Below are 19,744 nucleotides of genomic sequence, written 5' to 3' on the forward strand. Positions count from 1 at the left end.
AACTACAAGAACAACTTTCCACGACAATCTCAGGTCAAATTCATAGCTTTGTGTTAGTTCAAGCCTAACATGCATGTACACACATATGTCAGAATGTACAACGAGCTGCTGTGGAGGCAGGACTCAAAGGCGCAGGATTGTTATTCTGCTTTCTGTCTTTGTCTCGATGTTTTTTATACAGGCAATCATTAGAGTTGTTTTATTTCATCAGCGTCTCCGTCTCACCTCCCATATCAAAGCCAATGACAGGTTTGTTTTCCATAAAGCCGTGCGAGGTGACAGCATAGCCCACAACTCCTCCAGCGGGACCAGAGAGCACCGCACGGGACCCACAGAACTGCTCCATGGGCGTCAGACCACCATCAGACTGCATGAACAACACATCCACACCCTGCCACAGAGACTAAGGGCTTATAAACTGTATCTTCAATCCCACACACATTCATGGTAAATTTCACACACACCTTCAGGCCTCCTCTGAAGCCAGTGGTGAATTCAGCAAGGTAGCGGTGTATTTTCGGCGTGAGGTAGGCGTCCGCACATACAGTGTATCCACGAGGTACTGCTCGCACCATGGGCATCACCTCACTAGACAGAGACACCTGCGTGAAACCAAGACTCTTCGCCAAATCTCCAACAGCCTTCTCATGATCTGACCATCTGAAAGACACAAACCACCATCAGGAACAAGAGATGTCATCATTCTCTCTGTTACTCCACTCTTTAATGATTTAATTCCTCAACTAATTCTGCTTTAGAACTCTCTGGGAATTTCTTAAATTTAAAATTTAAAGCGCCACGAAACCTTAAACAACATTTATTTCGATTTTTATAGAGTTGGATGTGTTGTACATCATAAAGAACTATTTTAGCAACTGTAAGAGAAAACTAGTTAATTTGGAGGTTTTTTTACTTCTGGGTTTAAAATCCTCATCTGGCCAACGTCAAAGGATGTGACATGGTGATGTATGATAGTACATTGATGACGTGTCGGTGTCTCCTCATTGGTCAAGAAAACACAGTCTCACAAAAAATTATACAACATTTCTCCTAATTGTTCATGACAGGGCCTGGAGTGTTTCTACCTAACCCTACCAGAGAGAGTAGTTCATAGCACATGGATCTGATGGATAAATGAAGAAAAAGCAGAACACTGAGCAGGAGTTGCAAAAATACATATTCCGATTATTTATAATTATATATAAAAGTAATGTGAAATGCACTATATTAACTGGCTATATTGGTTATATGGGCAGTGGTGTAGGAGACAAGCACACAATGTGCCACCAAAAATATTATTTATGATGTAAAAATGTTTTAAGGTTGGTTACCGAAACCTCCGGCGAATATGAGCACGAGGTCTGGCTATGACCCAGCGCAAGATCACATCTCTCTGCGTCTTCTGTTCTGTGAGACCGGTAACTAGAGGCAGCACATTCTGCACGCACCCACAGATGACTCGCAAATTAACGTGTACACCCTTACCAAACATTTGTCACTTACTGAATGTTTGGGCATTTAAAAATGCCATCACGCTCTCTAAGATCTCTAAACTCAGGACTTCTGATAACACCTAGAATAACTAAATCCACCAAAGGGGATCGAGCTTTCTCATACATAGCACCTAAACTCTGGAACAGCCTTCCCGACGCTATTCCAGGATCAGACACGCTCGCACAATTTAAATCTAGATTAAAGACACATCTCTTCAGCCAAGCATTCACTTAATTCACAATACGCTAAATAAACCACCGGGAGACTGCTGACATTAGATCTTATTTACTAGAATCATTTAACTTGTTATATTAACACCATGCAATGTGTTTTACTTCTTTTGTGTTTTTCTTATTTTCCCCTGTAAAGCTGCTTTGGAACAATGCACATTGTGAAAAGCGCTATATAAATAAAATGTAATTGAAATATGAATTCTGCTGTAAATGCACGTAGTCAGTCACTTAGACTGAACTTTGCGCTGCATGATACAAAATACTTTAGTAAAATAACCTAAATCATAGCATATAGCAATTAAGTCACTTTATTGGTGACTATGGATTCAACCATAGTTCAACCAAATTTAGCCTGGTTTCTACCCAGAGATATTCTTCAACTTCAAAGTCTTTTGATTTTAAATGACTATTTTGCATTTAATGACAGACATTACTGGGACTCTCATTTTTAAAATTCTACAGATTCTTCATATACTGATGGTAAACAGAGATGGTTAATATTTTTATTGCTGCTTTTATCTGGCAATGTGCAGCCAAATCCAGGACCTGAGTTGCAGTGTATTCCATTGCCATCTGATGTGAAATCCATGTCTGCTTTGAGTGTAATTCACCTTAACGGATCTGCTTAGAATTTGGGTGAATTTAACAGATGCAGATATTGTTGTGCTATCTGAAACCTGGCTGACAAAATCAATCACTGATATGGATATTGGAATGGGTGGTTATGTGTTTCGTGCTGATAGACTAAGGAAGGGTTGTGGAGTTGCTATTTATGTCAAATCTAAATTTAATGTGAAGTTAGTCTATTCAGAATCAATCGGTAAGCAGCTGGAATTTTTGGCAGTGAAGATGGAGTTGGCCAAGGGCTATTATGTTACTGTTGTTGGGTGTTATAGGCCTCCTTCTGCCTTGAGTACAGCATTGCAGACTCTTATTCAACTCTTATCCAGATTGGACTACTCTGAAATTATTTTAGCAGGTGATCTAAACTGGGACTGGCTGAAGCCTTGTTCAGATGAATTTAAGTCATTTTGTGATTCTGTCAATTTTACACAGTTAATCAATTCTCACACTCGTTTAAATCTTAAGTGCCATGAGAAATCCACCTAATTGATTTAATTTTGACTAATGTTCCGCACAAATTTTCTGCTGTTGGTGTTTTTTGCAATGACCTAAGTGACCACTGCGTTGTTGCTGCTATAAGGAATACTAAGATGCCTAAATGTAAACCTTGCGTAATATGTAAGAGGAATCTCAAAAAATTGAATGAACAGGGTTTTTGCCATGATTTTTTTAATTGTGATTGGAGTAGAATAGAGCTGATTCCCGATGTGGAGTCAGCCTGGACCTTTTTCCGGGATAGTTTTTTGCAAGTTGTAAATAGACACGCCCCACTAAAGAGATTCAGAGTTAAGGGGCGTGATAATCCCTGGTTTTCCTCTGAGCTTGGAGATATTCTTCGTGACCGCAATTTAGCTTGGGCCAAAGCAAGAAAAACGGGCTGCTCTTCATCTGATTGGCTTGTTTTTAGGCAGTTAAGAAATAAATGTTCTTCTTTTATTAAGAAAGCAAAATCTGATTTTTATATGTCAGCCACTACTAACACCTTAAATGATCACAGAAGATTTCGGAAGGCTATAAAATTACTTTCTTTAAACAAAGATAGTATTATTGTTCCTTCTTTTATTATGAAAGAGTCTGTAATAGTTCATGACAAGATGGAGATATTGAACCATTTTAATGAGCATTTTATTCAGTCTGGTTCTTTGTTTGACACTGCTTGTCCTTATACTGTGACACATTGTAGAGATGTATCAGTCTCCATCAAGTGTCTTTAATTTCACTCCATTCTTAGTGGCTGATGTTCAAAAAGCCCAAAAAGGGCTGGCTCCTGAAAAACCTCCTGAACTTGATCTTATAGAACACTACTTCTTAAAAATAGCTGCTGATTGTGTAGCACAGCCTCTAACGTATCTTTTTAATCTTACCTTAGAGAGCAACACTATTCCCAAATTATGGAAATCTGCATTTGTTTGTCCATTATTGAAAGGGGGTGACCCGTCAAATTTAAGTAATTACAGGCCAATTTCTAATTTGTCTGATGTGGCCAAAATGCTTGAATCCCTGGTGAGTGATCAGATGAAAGACTTCTTGCATGTACAGGACATTTTATGCCCAGTTCAGTCAGGTTTTAGAAAAAAACATAGTACCATCACAGCTGCAATGAAGGTGATAAATGACATCTCTGTTGCTCGTGAGAAGAAGCAGCACGGTGCATCACTTTTTATTGATTTGTCAAAAGCTTTTGACATGGTTGATCATGATGTTTTAAAGATTAGGCTTCTTAATTCAGGGTTTTCAGAGAATACTGTCTCTTGGTTCTCAAACTATCTTAGTGACAGAACCCAGTGCACTAAGCATGATGGTGTTCAATCTGGTATTTAACCAATCCTTAAAGGGGTTCCACAAGGCTCTGTGTTAGGCCCTCTTTTATTTACTATTTATATAAATAATCTTAATCGGCATGTGTCTGATGCAAACTTTCATTTTTATGCAGATGACACAGTTATTTACTGCTGTGCACCCTCTCTTAAACAAGCCATTGCGCATTTACAGAATGCCTTCACTGTGGTCCAAAACACCTTGCTACAGCTGAAACTTGTGCTCAATGCAGACTAAACCAAATGTATGCTTTTCACGGGCCCTCGAAATAGACCACTGAATGTTCCCTCAGTGATTACTCTTGACGGACGTGAAATACAGACTGTTACAACTTATAAGTATATTGGTATCGTTATTGATGATTGCCTATCATTTAAGCCTCATGTTCACTGTCTAGTGAGAAAGTTGAGGCTAAAATTGGGTTTTTATTTTCGAAATAAGCTGTGCTTTTCTTTTAATGTAAAAAACGGTTAGTGGCATCCACTTTTTTATCTGTGCTGGACTATGGTGATATATTATATATGCGTTCATCTGCTCAATGCCTTCATATGATTGACGCAGCCTATCATGCATCGCTGAGATTTATTACTAATTGTAAAGCTCGCAGCCATCACTGTGAGCTGTACTCTCGTGTAGGGTGGTCTGCTCTGGCCACACGGAGGCTTTGTCATTGGTATACATTTATATATAAGGCTTTTCTTGGTGTGCTTCCATTCTATTTATGTTCACTTATATGAAAAAAAGTGCTGGTCATTATTCTCTTCGTTCTCAGGCTGTTGTCTTGCTTTCTGTCACACATGTCAGTACTGAGCTGGGTAAAAAGGCCTTTGTTTATTCTGCTCCCTTTACATGGAATTTGCTGCAGAACAACTTAAAACTTAGTAAGTTGATTCCTTTGAGTGTTTTTAAGTTAAGAATGAAATGTTTTGAGTTGGACTCCCTCACATGTAAATGTTTTAATTAAGATTTCATTGTAAGTGCAAAACTGGCTTTCAAATTGTTCTATTAATTTATTAGGGTTCGAGCCCGTAGGGCTAGAAACCTATTGTATTTGTAGGTTTTATTATTATTTTTCCACCGTATCCGCCGTAAAACTGATCGTGCAGCCCAAACCGTAAGGTCGACAAAGCTGAGACTAAGTCAGATGGTAGTAGTCAGCCATGCCGGTCCATAGGGGGCGCTACAGCGATGCTGAACGCGTTTACGCTCATAATTCCTAAATCGCTTGTCGCACACCCAAGTGTTTTATATCCCTGTAATCATTGGTTCAAAACTTAAAAAACGTATATCTCCGATTTCATTTCCGGTATGCAAATTTGAAAAAAACGCTAATTTGCATTTTATGCAAAAAAAAAAAGAACTAGTCCCTGGATTTTTGCCCGATTGGAACCAAACCAACGCTGATGAATTCTGTGGAGAGTGAATGTGAATAATTATCCAAAAAAAGTTGAAATTTCGATTCACCGTTGCTAGGGGGAGCCAAAACGTCTGAACCGGAAGTGGCATATTTTACTAGAATGGCTATAACTGGTGAACCGTTTGAGCAATCTTCACGTGGCTTGTACCCTATGTGTAGACTTTCAGTCCGGGGTCACAGTAAAAAAGGAGTTGGCGTTTGGCCACTAGGTGGCGCTATAATATTCATGAACTCGAAAAGGGCTATAACTACTAACAACTATAATCGACTTATTATTTGGTATGGTGTGTCTCTGTGTCATGTACCATGACTGTATAAAAGGACAGTGCCGTATCTAAAGAAACATGGCGGTCATCGGCGAATGAAGTTTTAGCACTCATTAGACCGGGTTAATGGAACTCAATCGAAACGACATTTGCTGGGCTTGTTCGACTAATGGTCCTGAAGGTCTGTAAGAAATATGAACTCAATTATCGTCGACGATGTCAAAAACCTACTTTCGCGAACTAGTCCTAGGTTTTTCGACCGATCGGATCCAAACCAATGCAGATGACATCTCTGGAGTGTGAATGTAAATAATTATCAAAAAAAAGTTGAAATTTCCTTTCACGGTTGCTTAGGGGCATAAACATTTTAAATAGGCGGAGCCTATTACATTAAAATGCCCATAACTCGAGCACTATTAGAGATATCATCATCGGGCTTGGAACAAATGTGTAGAACATCACTCCGAGATGACTTACAACTTGACTTGGACACTAGGTGGCGCTATAATAGTAAAAATGGCAAAATTGACACATCTTTGGTTGCCTTAACAATTGTGTATCACGTGACATTTGACATTTACACAAACTATCGATATCATATGAAAGCTCTCATAATTCCAAACAAATTTGGCTCTTGAACCATTGATGTCGATCAAACAGTTTGTGAGTCATCTGTGATGATGTTAAGAAGCTGCTTTTGCGAACTTGTCCTAGGTTTTTTCAAGCGATTTCACAATTTCCACCACAGTACAATTCTCTGGACTCTCTAGATCAATAACTATCAAAAACATGTTTAACTTTTTCATTTGCGTGACCATTAAAGGGTCCTTTATTATATTCAAGTGAACGGTGTACCTGAAAGCTCGCTACTCCTTAACAAATAATCCAATTGACTTGCCATTAAGGACAATCATACATCTTATTACACTAAACAAGCATGCTAAATATGATGGTGATCGGACAAGGGATACATTTCCTGTCTCACAGGAACAAGGTGTTAGACATACAGTCAGGTCCATAAATATTGGGACATCGACACAATTCTAATCTTTTTGACTCTATACACCACCAAAATGGATTTGAAATGAAACGACCAAGATGTGCTTTAACTGCAGACTTTTAGCTTTAATTTGAGGGTATTTAGATCCAAATCAGGTGAACGGTGTAGGAATTACAACAGTTTGTATATGTGCCTCCCACTTTTTAAGGGACCAAAAGTAATGGGACAATTGGCTGCTCAGCTGTTCCATGGCCAGGTGTGTGTTATTACCTCATTCTCCCATTTACAAGGAGCAGATAAAAGATTCAGAGTTCATTTCAAGTGTGCTATTTGCATTTGGAAACTGTTGCTGTCAACTCTCAATATGACATCCAAAGAGCTGTCACTATCAGTGAAGCAAGCTATCATTAGGCTGAAAAAACAAAACAAACCATCAGAGAGATAGCAAAAACTTTAGGTGTGACCAAATCAACTGTTTGGAACATCCTTAAAAAGAAAGAACTCACCGGTGAGCTCAGCAACATCAAAAGACTCGGAAGACCACGGAAAACAACTGTGGTGGATGACCGAATAATTATTTCCCTGGTGAAGAAAACACCCTTCATAACAGTTGGCCAGATCAAGAACACTCTCCAGGAGGTTGGTGTATGTGTGTCAAAGTCAACAATCAAGAGAAGGCTTCACCAGGGTATATACAGAGGGTTTACCACAAGATGTAACCCATTGGTGAGCCTCAAAAACAGGAAGGCCAGATTAGAGTTTGCCAAACAACATCTAAAAAAGCCTTCACAGGTCTGGAACAACATCATATGGACCGATGAGACCAAGATCAACTTGTGCCAGAGTGATGGGAAGAGAAGAGTAGGGAGAAGGAAAGGAACTGCTCATGATCCAAAGCATACCACCTCATCAGTGAAGCATTGTGGTGGTAGTGTCATGGCGTGGGCATGTATGGCTGCCAATGGAACTGGTTCTCTTGTATTTATTGATGATGTGACTGCTGACAAGAGCAGCAGGATGAATTCAGAAGTTTTTTGGGCAATATTATCTGCTCATATTCACCCATATGCTTCAGAACTCATTGGACTGGCGCTTCACAGTGCAGATGGACAATGACCTGAAGCATCCTAAGAAAAGCAACCAAAGAGGTTTTTAAGGGAAATAATTGGAATGTTATGCAATGGCCAAGTCAATCACCTGACCTGAATCCGATTGAGCATGCATTTCACTTGTTGAAGACAAGACTGAAGGGAAAATGCCCCAAGAACAAGCAGGAACTGAAGACCGTTGCAGTAGAGGCCTGGCAAAGCATCACCAGGGATGAAATCCAGTGTCTGGTGATGTCTATGCGTTCCAGACTTCAGGCTGTAATTGACTGCAAAGGATTTGCAACCAAGTATTAAAAAGTGAAAGTTTGATTTATGATTGTTAATTTGTCCCATTACTTTTGGTCCCTTAAAAAGTGGGAGGCACATATACAAACTGTTGTAATTCCTACACCGTTCACCTGATTTGGATGTAAATACCCTCAAATTAAAGCTAAAAGTCTGCAGTTAAAGCACATCTTGGTCGTTTCATTTCAAATCCATTGTGGTGCTGTATAGAGTCAAAAAGATTAGAACTGTGTCGATGTCCCAATATTTATGGACCTGATGGTATAAAGCACTATACATTAAACGTTGCTCCATATTTACACGTCTAGAAATATAGAACATGTCTGGCTGGTTGTAAGATGCTGTTTTGCTAAACATAACACACACCTTTATTATGTACCCCAGTTTAATTGCATGTAAACCAAAATAGCTACTCAGCAGTCACATGGCAGCAACTTCAGGGTCATTTCTTAAATGGATGTGACCAAATGAACCTGAAAAGATAATTCCCCTCAAGTGTATTATATGTGCATATGTGTGTAATCATGCGTAGTGTCTATGAACCGTTGCTGACCGTATCTATAATTTTTCAGGCGTTGGGAGTATCGTCCACTTGGGTGTTTTAGGATGAGCGTCCTCGGCCTACTTGATGAAAGCAAAGCTGCCTTAGATGCCTTAAAAGTGCTCGAACCCGCTAAATGCTGCTTGCAGCTTTAATTTGTTTTATTTTCATGTTTTTTTGTGTGTCTTGTACGTATGTAATGATGTGTTGTAAATTCTTCTGCCTATCTTGGCCAGGTCTCCCTTGCAAAAGAGATTTTTAATCTCAATGGGCTTTTCCTGGTTAAAGGATAAATAAATAAAAAATTGGTAGTTCATTGGTAATGAATGTGCTGTATTCCCATTTGTAGAGTAGTTTTAAAAATAGTTTGAGTCGAGATCTGGTCTAGTAGGTGGCACAGCATTGTTACGTTAAGGAAAACGTCAATTAATTTGACTATTGTGTGGCTTGCATTTTAAAAATAGGTTCCCCTGCATTTCAGACATTTTGTCTAAACACATTTATTTAGCACATTGTGACTTGATTCTGGCTTATTTAGTTTTTTATTTTTATTATAAATTTATATTTTGTTCTAAACAAATTAGGTAAATGTATGTATGATTGTTATTTGGTGCATCAATGTTGCGCTGCACTGTGCACTGTACCCTTAACCACCTGGTTTTGTCCCCAGAGCACGCTGGCAAACACACGTCTACACCGGACATGACAACCTGCTTGTTCTTTATGGGTTTGTCGTATCGTGCCGCATCCAGTGTGGACAAAATAATAAATTATAATGGGTTCTAACACGTTTCTAATGTCTTTTGTCGTGTTGCATCACGCCGGTCGCGTCTCATGTAGACACGGTGTCATTCAGCTATCAGTCAACTATAGGCAAGACGTGACAATTCTGATTCAACATAGTCGGGGACACCTCTAAAATATATACAATTACCACATGAGCAAGCGAGTGTAATCATTGACAAAGCATTGAGATGTTTTTAAGAAATATTTGAGAATCACAATTACGAACATTTTTACGAACTTCCTATAATTTATCTTAAGAACAATCTTTTATTTTGTCTTAAGAACAGTCTCGTGAATCCGGCCCCAGATATAACCTACAGAAGACCCTCAACATCGTCCGTTGTCTGACATACATATGATTTTGAGTCCCATCACAACAACATGAGATCTTTTGTTTTATACTTAAGCCAAAAGGGTGAGCTGTAGTTCATGTTTTATGTATGATGATCTATACACACGTGTAAGAATGTAGTAGCAACACGGCAAGACTGCGGATTCCTTTGGAAAACAAATTCTTCAAATCTCGTTCTGCTTGCTGAAGATCAAGATCCCGCCAGACCTCCAGACGGTCTCCTGTACTGCCTGATGACACACACAACCATCACGGCAATGACTCAAATCATAGATTAGATTCAACGTTATTGTCATTACACATAAACAAGTACAGTGTAACGAAATGTAGTTTAGGTCTAACCAGAAGTGCAATTAGAAAGTGCAGGATATACAGTGAATAAATACAGAATACAATATTAGGAAAATATTATACAGTGGGCATAGACTATGAAAATATTTTACAGTAGGTATGTTCTATGACACCCTATGATACACACACACACAGACACACACACACACACACACACACACGCATGACATGATTCTTTCTTTCTCTCTGACACGGCAGTGTGTTAATGAAGAACGAGGCCTGTTAAAAGTCGAGTTACACTAAATGTTTTTTTTATACAATAGAACATCAGTCAGGTAAATGTGAACATGTCAAAATATCAAGATGATGTCTTGACTTGATGCTCAAGTAAAGGCAGACAAATTTCACCTGTGACGATGCGTTTAGGTTGATTTCTGGGTAACTGACAGGAATCCTGTGTGAGAATCACTCTCTCCTCCACCTCGATCACCTCCTCATACAGCAGCTCCGGCATACACACCTCCTACGACATACAGACAGTCTTTATTAATGTACATCACTCATATTTCATGAGAACTTTGCTTACACATGACATCCACATGTGAGTGCCGTGATGTAAACTGTGTTAATCACCAGATCAAACAGGTCCGGACGGGCTTGCGTGCCGATATGAAGAAAGTCTCGAAATCCACGTGTCACCACCAAAGCTGTTCTTTCTCCCTGCCGCTCTAGCAACGCATTAGTCGCCACTGTGGTGCCCATCCGAATCCAGCCAATCAGAGAGGAGTCCAAGGGCTGATCACGAGGAAAGCTCTGCCCACTTTCCTGTTCAGTGAATCAGACAGACAGTATTTCAGAGGAGTTCATTGACTCCTGTGTCCTGTCAGTGTTGCAGTGTTTTCTCTCACCTCCTCCAGGACTCTGCGGATGCCCTCAGTAGGAGCGTCTCTGTAATTTTGTGGGTCATGTGAAAGGAGTTTCAGGACCCTCTCTCTACCGTCAGGCAAACGGGCAAACACGTCGGTAAATGTTCCTCCACGATCAATCGCAAAGTCCAACTTGCCTTTAGTTTCAGCCATGCTGGGACACACAATCAACACATACAGAGTCAGGGATGTTCTCATTGACAGCCGTAGTTCTGTCAGAAATGTGTTTGAGACATCGGTTGGATCACGACATGATAATGGAAGCTTCATTTAAATCAAATATGGAAATGCAAGAAGCTCTTTGTGTTTCATCTTACTGATGTGGCACAAAATCATGGTTTCCAAGATAACATTGTCCTCAACAAATATTTTTCAACAAAAGTTATTTATCATAAATAATAAGACATAAATAAAGTATTTTTTATAGAAAAGTATAAATACAACTTTTTTTAAATGTGCCTAACACTAGAAATAAAAGTTATTCTGTTAACCTGGCAGCCATTTGGAAGGTGTACAGATCTGTCCACATGATGTGTGTATACACATGAAAATTCTGAGATTTTCAACAAATGAAAGTAAAGATAGTATAATGCACTGAGATATATTAGAACCCCGATTTAAAGTTTCCGGTTCATTCCCAAAGTCAAAGAAATTCATTTAAAAATTGTATGTGATATTTATCCTTCTGGAAAGTTCCTATATTAATTCTGTAACTCATTTAACCAAACACAGAGCATATTTGTCTTTCATTCCTGGACAAAGTGCAATAACTGTGGTTAAATAAGTCAAATGTGTTAGAATTTAACTTAAAAAATGAAATATGTAAACTTAAGGAGGTCATATTTTTTTCATACACTTCAGTTTAGGGGGCAATTCTCCTTATTAACAAACCATTAACTAGGACTTTGGCATCAGTAGACTCTTCATTTGTTACTTATTAATGGTTAGTAAGGTAGTTGTTAGGTTCGGGTATTGGGTAGGGTTAGGGATGTAGAGTATGGTCATGCAGAATATGTGTTTTAGTACTAATAAACAGCCAATATGCCAATAATAGGCACGCTAATAATAGTTAATAGTGAGAATTGCCCCCCATACTGAAGTGTAACCACTTTTTTAATTAATATTAATAACTAACTTTTGTTGGCTAAGAATTTTATTCACCAATTAATTATTTTAATCACCCTATTTATAGTATTTAAGAATTATTTGGGACAATATTCAAAAATGCTGTCTAAAGCAAATAATAAAAAGATTGATTTTTGTTCTACTTATTCGATAATATAAATTATATATCTTGTTTTGAATTTATTCATTTGGATGGATTGAAAATTTAGAATTTTTGTCTTTCTTTTTTTACTTAAAATTTATGTTTTTGAATCTAAACTGTATACCATCTTGTTTTGTAATACTTTAATAAAAAATAAATAAAAAGCGCTTTGCAATTGCAATTGAATAACCACTGCTTTTACATGAAGGCGGTTATGAGGACAATATATTTCACATAGGCGTATTTGTTCCACATATAAATCAGAAAAACTACTTCAGTTAATGGACTTATTAATGGAACACTTAAGGAAAAAGTTATCAGCTGACATTTTAAGGTGTCCTGAGTGGCCATTTTTATTATTTTATACTGTTGTCTGAGGTCAAGTTATCAAGTTTGCATCGTTTTTACATTAGAAAACATCAAATTCAATAAGTTATAGACTATTTTCTACCCAGGTTTTGAGGCCAGCTTAACAAACGCTCTGTTTGAATGGGCATTGAAGACTTGGAAGTAAACGCCCACTGCTGTGATTGGATCGCAGTTTGCATAGTAAACTTAGTTGGAGTCTTCTGTGAATTTGGTTAGACATGTAACGTTAGGTTACACATTATCAGGACATATCAAGCGATCTCTAAGCATCAGTGAAGCATACTACAAATATGTTTTACTCACAAAAGATTGCTGTGCCATTACGGTCCGATCCAATATGGACGGCACTGCTTTTAATTTTAGTTTCTCTGCAAATCCAGAGCTAGAACGTCTTTCAAAATAAACTTTACCACGTGTTCCTAACGTCGGAATCCAAAGGAATGTTATGCAGCGACTGTGATCTTCCACAACCAGGCTCCGCACAATATTTAGCGATCTTTTTAATGGCATGTTTATTGTTTGCTCGCTCATCTGGTTCTGCGCCACTTGTGTTACTTCAGTCCTGTCATTGGTGAACCAGTGGGCGGGGCTAGAGAAGTAGGCATTAATATTCTTCTGTGGAGGCGGTGTTCAACCTATCTATGACATATAGGTGCATCCAGGACCTGGCGTTTATGGCAAGCCGTTCTAGTCATAATTTTGTTTTGACTAGTCAAAATTCCAATTGCAGATATCTAATTTTGAGTCGTCGCAATTGGAATTAGTATATCTACAATGTGATTATGACTAGTCATAACAGGCAATGAAGATATCTATAATGTTATTTTGGCTATTCATAATATACATTTGAGATATCTACAATGCTGTTTGGACTAGTCATATTCTTCCATTGAAAAATATTTTCAGATATCCACAAATGTGTTTTGACTAGTAGAAACTGCAATTAACAATATCAATAGTTCATTTTGTACTAGGCATAATTCCAATTAGAGATATCTTTAATTTAATTATCATTAGTACAAATTAGTTCAAGATATCTCTAACTGAGTTACCACCAGCAGAAATCATAATTAGAGATATATGTAACTGGTCTTAATCACATTTTAGATATCTTTAATGAATAATTTTTAAAGATATCCAAAAACACATTTGCAGATATCTGAAAGTAACTTATTACTTTTTTTAATTGTAGATATCTTGAATTGGATTCTTGACTCGAAAAAACTAAAGAGATATCTTAAATTGAAATTCTTCTTAGTGATATCTCATTTAAAGATATCTGCAATTTAATTATGAATATCTCAGTCTGATTTTTAACTAGGAAGATCTTTCTTTGGATAGATCTTCATTTAGCTTGGCGACAGGAAGAATCTCAATATATCTGGAATTAACATTCTAATTAGTCAACTTTCATCACTTTATAGATTTCTAAAATGCATGCATGCAAATACACTTTTTCTAAGCCCCACCTTAAGCGTTTTTAACCGATCCTTCCTTGGAAGCTGTTGTCATCTGCCATTTTGTCAAATAATTGTATTATAAAGGTCTTACATTTTGTGTCATTCAAACTGCTTTATACAAAAGTAATTTAAAAGAATGAAAATAAAAACATCTTTATTGAACATTACAGATTGTTTGGTCCACTTTGTAACATGACTGCAATCAAAAGGTCGGAAAGGTCTTTAATACATCCAACTGGAGAAAGCGTAACAGCTAACAAAACCCATTGACAACCATTTATAAAACTAGCCTGTTGTCTCCTTTGCTGTGTTCCGATGAAGCCAATGTCATAGCATTAGCCATTGCGCTTTTGGCTTTGGCTCTGGTGTAGGGGAGGAGCTGAGGAGATTAAATCTCACGTCACACAACAGCAGATTTGACTAGGAGCAGGGACAATTCAGATATCTTAAAATATAATTGTGACTAGTCGAAACTGAATTCGAGATATCTTTAAATACTTTGTGTATGTGTGACGCGTTAATTTTAGATATCCATGACGTCATTACAGATATCTCAAATAGAGTTTTGACGAGTCAAAACATATTTACAGATATCTCGAATAATAACAATTTTAATTGCAGAAATCTCTAATTATCAATTTGACTAGTGAAATTATAATTATGACTCATCGAAATACAATTGAAACTATCTAAAATATATTTTATGGATAGTCAAACCAAAGGTTTATATGCTTAAATCGCTTGCCATAGGCGTTCGCTAAGCCTTGTGTCAATGACACTTGTCACTTCAGCAACAAGGGTGTTTTCAGTTCTGACACTTAAAGGATGTTCGCTTGAATACGACCTCCTCTTATATAACAAAAGCTCGGGGTATGTCTTAATTAATGGCCCCTTTAAACAGTGTCGTCAGCAAGTAGTTTCCCATCATGCTTTTCATCAACGCAGTCGCGCGCCTGCGGACTTTGGCCCGGCCGCCTCGCCACTGCAAGAGTTTTTTGGCACACATCAGAGCAAGGTTGACGTGACTGACACATTTCTAACTGGCATGCATCTTGCGCTGATCACCGGTGATCGATTCTGAGCAGAATTTGGCCATCAGCCTGATATCAACTACTACTTCTTTAGCCCTGCCCACTGCTTCGCAGCTGACTTTAGCCACACATAGTACGCACTCCTGCATTTGTGATGATTGACAAACTGGTAATCATAGCGACATAGCGGTTGTGTTTATGCTCGGAAGGCTGCATCACACAGCGGTCTTTTGCAGTGTTGCCATGTTCGTTATTAATAAGCGTTTTTAATGTTTGCTGTTTGGTCTTAGATCATGCCTCGGTGCTTAGGTCTTAGTAAATGGTGAGTTGCGGTTTTTGTGTAGGCGGGAGCGGCAAACAGGGAGAAGCGTTAGCAGTGGGTAGGCGGGGCGGAAGCGGTGCACAGGGAGAAGCATTAGCAGGGCGTGCCCATTGTCCTTTCACACCGGCAGCGTGTGCACTGTGCACCGCGCTGCCTGGGTTCCACAGTACAACAATGCAATGTCGCATTACGTTATTTAAATACATCAATGAGAAAATATCTTCTAGAACTTCTTAAAAGATTTTTTTAAGTAAATTGCATAACTATTATTTGTTATATCCGCTTGTTTCATGCTCTTTTAGAGCTACGAAAAACAAGTTATAAATAAAAAGCCATAATGCTTTTTAAGGTTTAGGGGCCGTTTACACGAGACCGTTTCCAAGTGAAAGTGCAAAACTATTTATGCGATTTGGCTGTCTGTTTACAGGGAAACTGCATTTTAGGGGACTGATAACGCAAACTTTTTTTAAAACCACGGGGTTCTCATTTCCGTTTGTTAACGCTTCTCCAGCAAAGTGTAGATTTACTACACCAACACTCATTCGTGGCTATGAAGGGTTTTTAAGGGTTAGGGTTTAGGGTTGTTACTTTTTCCTGTCAATTCATGTGGATTTTTTCCGTAAAGAATGCACTGTCGCTTTAATTGAAAAATAGACACGTCACCGAAATGAACGTTGTACTGTATGGAGCGATTTTAGTCTCATTAATTATTCATGCATAAAACAAGATACACACATGCGTAAACAGTTTTGCATGCATAAAACCTAATTTACGTGCACATAGTATATATTTACATTTACGAAAAGCAATTCACGTATGTAAAACAAAACTATTTTCTCACAAATTACGTTTCGCAAACATACAACTGCGCACATAACTTTCGAAAAGTTAAAATGTACGCGTTTGTCTTGTTTTACGAATGTGCAAATCGCCACACACGTGTGAATCGCCTTGGACGTGTGTGTGTGTTTTTTGAGACTCTCCTGGCGACGCAACCCCTTCCACTTGGGTTGTCGTACTCTTTAGCCAATCAGATTCAAGCTTACCATTCAACCAATCACAACCCGCTGAGGGCGCCGGACTCAAGGAAAACGGCTCTGCGCAACTTTAGTGCAGTTTGGCTCAAATAGAACGGAAATGATGCATCACCCTCACCGCACGTTAATCACATTACGATCTTTTCCACGCTTGCGCAGCTTTGTGGGTACAATTTATTATATTTTTTACTGTTAAATAAAATACAATACTCAATTTACTTCGCTGCTGTCCACCTGGTCTCATTTCACTATGCGTTCTGTCAAGTCAGTTTGAAATACTGTAATGTTTCCCCTGACTTTGTAGTTCTTTCTTCATGTAAATTAATATAGTCTAGTTAGACATACGTGTTATGTTCCTTATTGGCTTCTGTAAACGCCATTGAAGGGATTATTTTACTAATGGATAGATATATTAGCCTATATTGACCCATACTAATAAATGACTACATTTAAAGTTAACTAGTATTATCAGATTTTAATAAAAAAAAACGACACAAACCGTCTTTGACAATACTACTGACCGCAGATAGAAACACGGTAAAGTAAATAGACATGCCATACAGTAATGAATCGCAAAATGGGAGGAAATTTAAGATTTGCAGTGGATTAAAAAACTTTATTCCACATGTAACCAAAATCATCTATGTTCATGTAACAACTCTATTATTTTGGATTGGCAACCACATAAACACATCGTAATGGTAACGTAAGCAACATTTAAAAACATAAAAACAGACAAGCCTACAAAACAAAATATGTGCCGCCTGCACCAAAGTTGCGCAGAGCCGTTTTCCTTGAGTCCTGTAATTGGTTGAATGGTAAGCTTGAATCTGATTGGCTAAAGAGTACGACAACCCAAGTGGAAGGGGTTGCGTCGCCAGGAGAGTCTCAAAAAACACACACACACGTCCAAGGCGATTCACACGTGTGTGACGATTTGCACATTCGTAAAACAAGACAAACGCGTACATTTTAACTTTTCGAAAGTTATGTGCGCAGTTGTATGTTTGCGAAACGTAATTTACATTTACATTTACTCATTTGGCAGACGCTTTTATCCAAAGCGACTTACAAGTAGCTTTTTACAGTGACACATTACTGCAGAGCAATCAGGGGTAAGGTGTCTTGCTCAAGGGCCCTTCAGTCATGACCTGCTGGTACTGAGATTCGAACCTGCAACCTTCTGATCACAAGCCCAACACTCTAACCATTAGGCCACAACTGACCTTTGTGAGAAACTATTTGTGAGAAAATGGTTTTGTTTTACGCACGTGAATTGCTTTTCGTAAATGTAAATATATACTATGTGCACGTAAATTAGGTTTTATGCATGCGAAACTGTTTACGCATGTGTGTATCTTGTTTTACGCATGAATAATTAATGAGACTAAAATCGCTCCATAGTACTGCTGCTTACGCGCCGCTGCTCCTCGAGCGGTGTGATTGCTCTCATCTGTTAACATGTCCGCCCAGACAAATACGCAATGCTTCACGTGCTGTGTGAAACGGGTTAGAGGTCGCTGTATATGTCCTGATTATGTGTACGTATCTAATCAAGTTGTACAGAACTGGCAGTCGTGGCCTAATGTTGAGAGAGTCGAGCTGTGTTCACATACTATGCACTCAAACACGTAGTGTTTGAATTTTATAAGGGTAGTATCGTCCCAAATGGAATACTAAACGGTTTTATATGAACCGGAAGTATACTGGTTCTCAGACAAGCGCAAATGACGTCAATCCCATGGCACAATGCGTGTGAATAAAAATCATTGTGTACATTGTATATTTAATGTAGTTTTCATATATTTTGTTGAGCATGACTTTAATCATCAGATTTAAGCGTTATCACTCTGCAGTAGAGAGTTGCTCGAGCAGCATCCGATAGCCCCGCCCCTTCCACAACGTAAATGAAACCATATCTGACAAATAGTTTACTACACTAAGCACGTCGCTTGTCTATGGAAGGCCATTTTGGCAAAAACGTCTTTAGACGTAACGTGTACAGACGCTATAACGCGTGTACATGTTATTGCGCCTAAAGACGTAATTTCATGTACAGACGTTAGACGCGTGGACACGTAATTGCGTGTAGTAAACCCAAAACTTCCGCTGTCAAACTAAAAGTCACATCAAGAAATGTAGCCCTTTCCATATTTCATTTTAGCTACACTTTCCTTTTGACTGTTTTTATTTTGCTTAAAAGCATGGTGAAAATACAGTTTAATACTATTATATAAATAATTAAATGTATAATTACTTAACATAGTATTTTGTGAGAAAAAACTCTGTTTTGTGTACTGGTTAACCAATATCATATGCTGCATTTATTTAGCATTTCACACCAAATATTTTAACAAAACATTATTCACACTGCAAAACTCAGTATATACAGTACACTTATAAAACAAGAATGCATAGGTCAAGCACCAAGAGAACATGATCAAACACAAATAGGGCAAGACTCACAAACCCGCAACTAGGCAATGAATTGGCCTGGCAATGGATTTGACACTTTAGTCACTTTTCTTAAAAAGATAAATAGATCCTAACACATTTTTATGTTTAGGGAAATACCAGTAGATGTTGCACTATACAAGCAACATGAGAATTACGCTAAGTGGGAACACTGTGAGGCAGTGGCGCAAAAAGTGGGTATGCGCTATATGCGGCGCATAGGGGCGCCGCACCATGGGGGGCGCCAACGCGATGGTTTAAAAATGTGAAATAATAAAAGTTATATACATTTTTATAAAATTTATGTAAGTTATTGTATATATAAAAAGTTATATACATTTAAGAGGAGTAACAGGCTAGGCGGCACCGGTGCCCTCATAAGATTCCATCATACAATTTATTTAGACATAGAAGGGTAACCTCGCAAGTGGGCGGGGCGCCGTGAGTTACGTTAAGTACGCAGTAACGTTGGTGAGTTGTCGATGAAATTTGAATTTGAAAAAGATGGATAAACCAAAAAAGCCTTCGTGGGCTAAAAATAGAAAAAGAAAGATAGAAAAAGGAGATGGCCTGTCAAGGGATGCGACAGCAGCTAAATACGTGGATGGTGAAAGGCAACAGGTAGGATTTAAAATGTGACGTCTATTCTTGCAAATACAATA

At 38.3% G+C, this 19,744-nt stretch overlaps 1 protein-coding gene across 2 annotated transcripts in view; it reads right to left on the reverse strand.

Moving 5' to 3' along the window:
* Positions 1-19,744, reverse strand: part of oplah (5-oxoprolinase, ATP-hydrolysing) — a 52,721-nt gene that overhangs the window by 27,873 nt on the left and 5,104 nt on the right. For both annotated transcript variants that reach the window (XR_013787741.1, XM_079476129.1), the window contains exons 2-7: positions 11,125-11,296; positions 10,850-11,041; positions 10,625-10,739; positions 10,032-10,155; positions 465-660; positions 226-391 (exon numbers count right to left, since the gene is read on the reverse strand). Coding sequence is in view for 1 of the 2 variants with exons in the window: in XM_079476129.1 (XP_079332255.1) it covers positions 226-391; positions 465-660; positions 10,032-10,155; positions 10,625-10,739; positions 10,850-11,041; positions 11,125-11,295 (964 nt within the window). In the remaining variant the exon portion in view is untranslated. The remainder of the gene's footprint in view (positions 1-225; positions 392-464; positions 661-10,031; positions 10,156-10,624; positions 10,740-10,849; positions 11,042-11,124; positions 11,297-19,744) is intronic.

The sequence above is a fragment of the Barbatula barbatula genome (assembly GCF_947034865.1).
Source record: "Barbatula barbatula genome assembly, chromosome: 16".
NCBI lineage: Eukaryota > Metazoa > Chordata > Actinopteri > Cypriniformes > Nemacheilidae > Barbatula > Barbatula barbatula.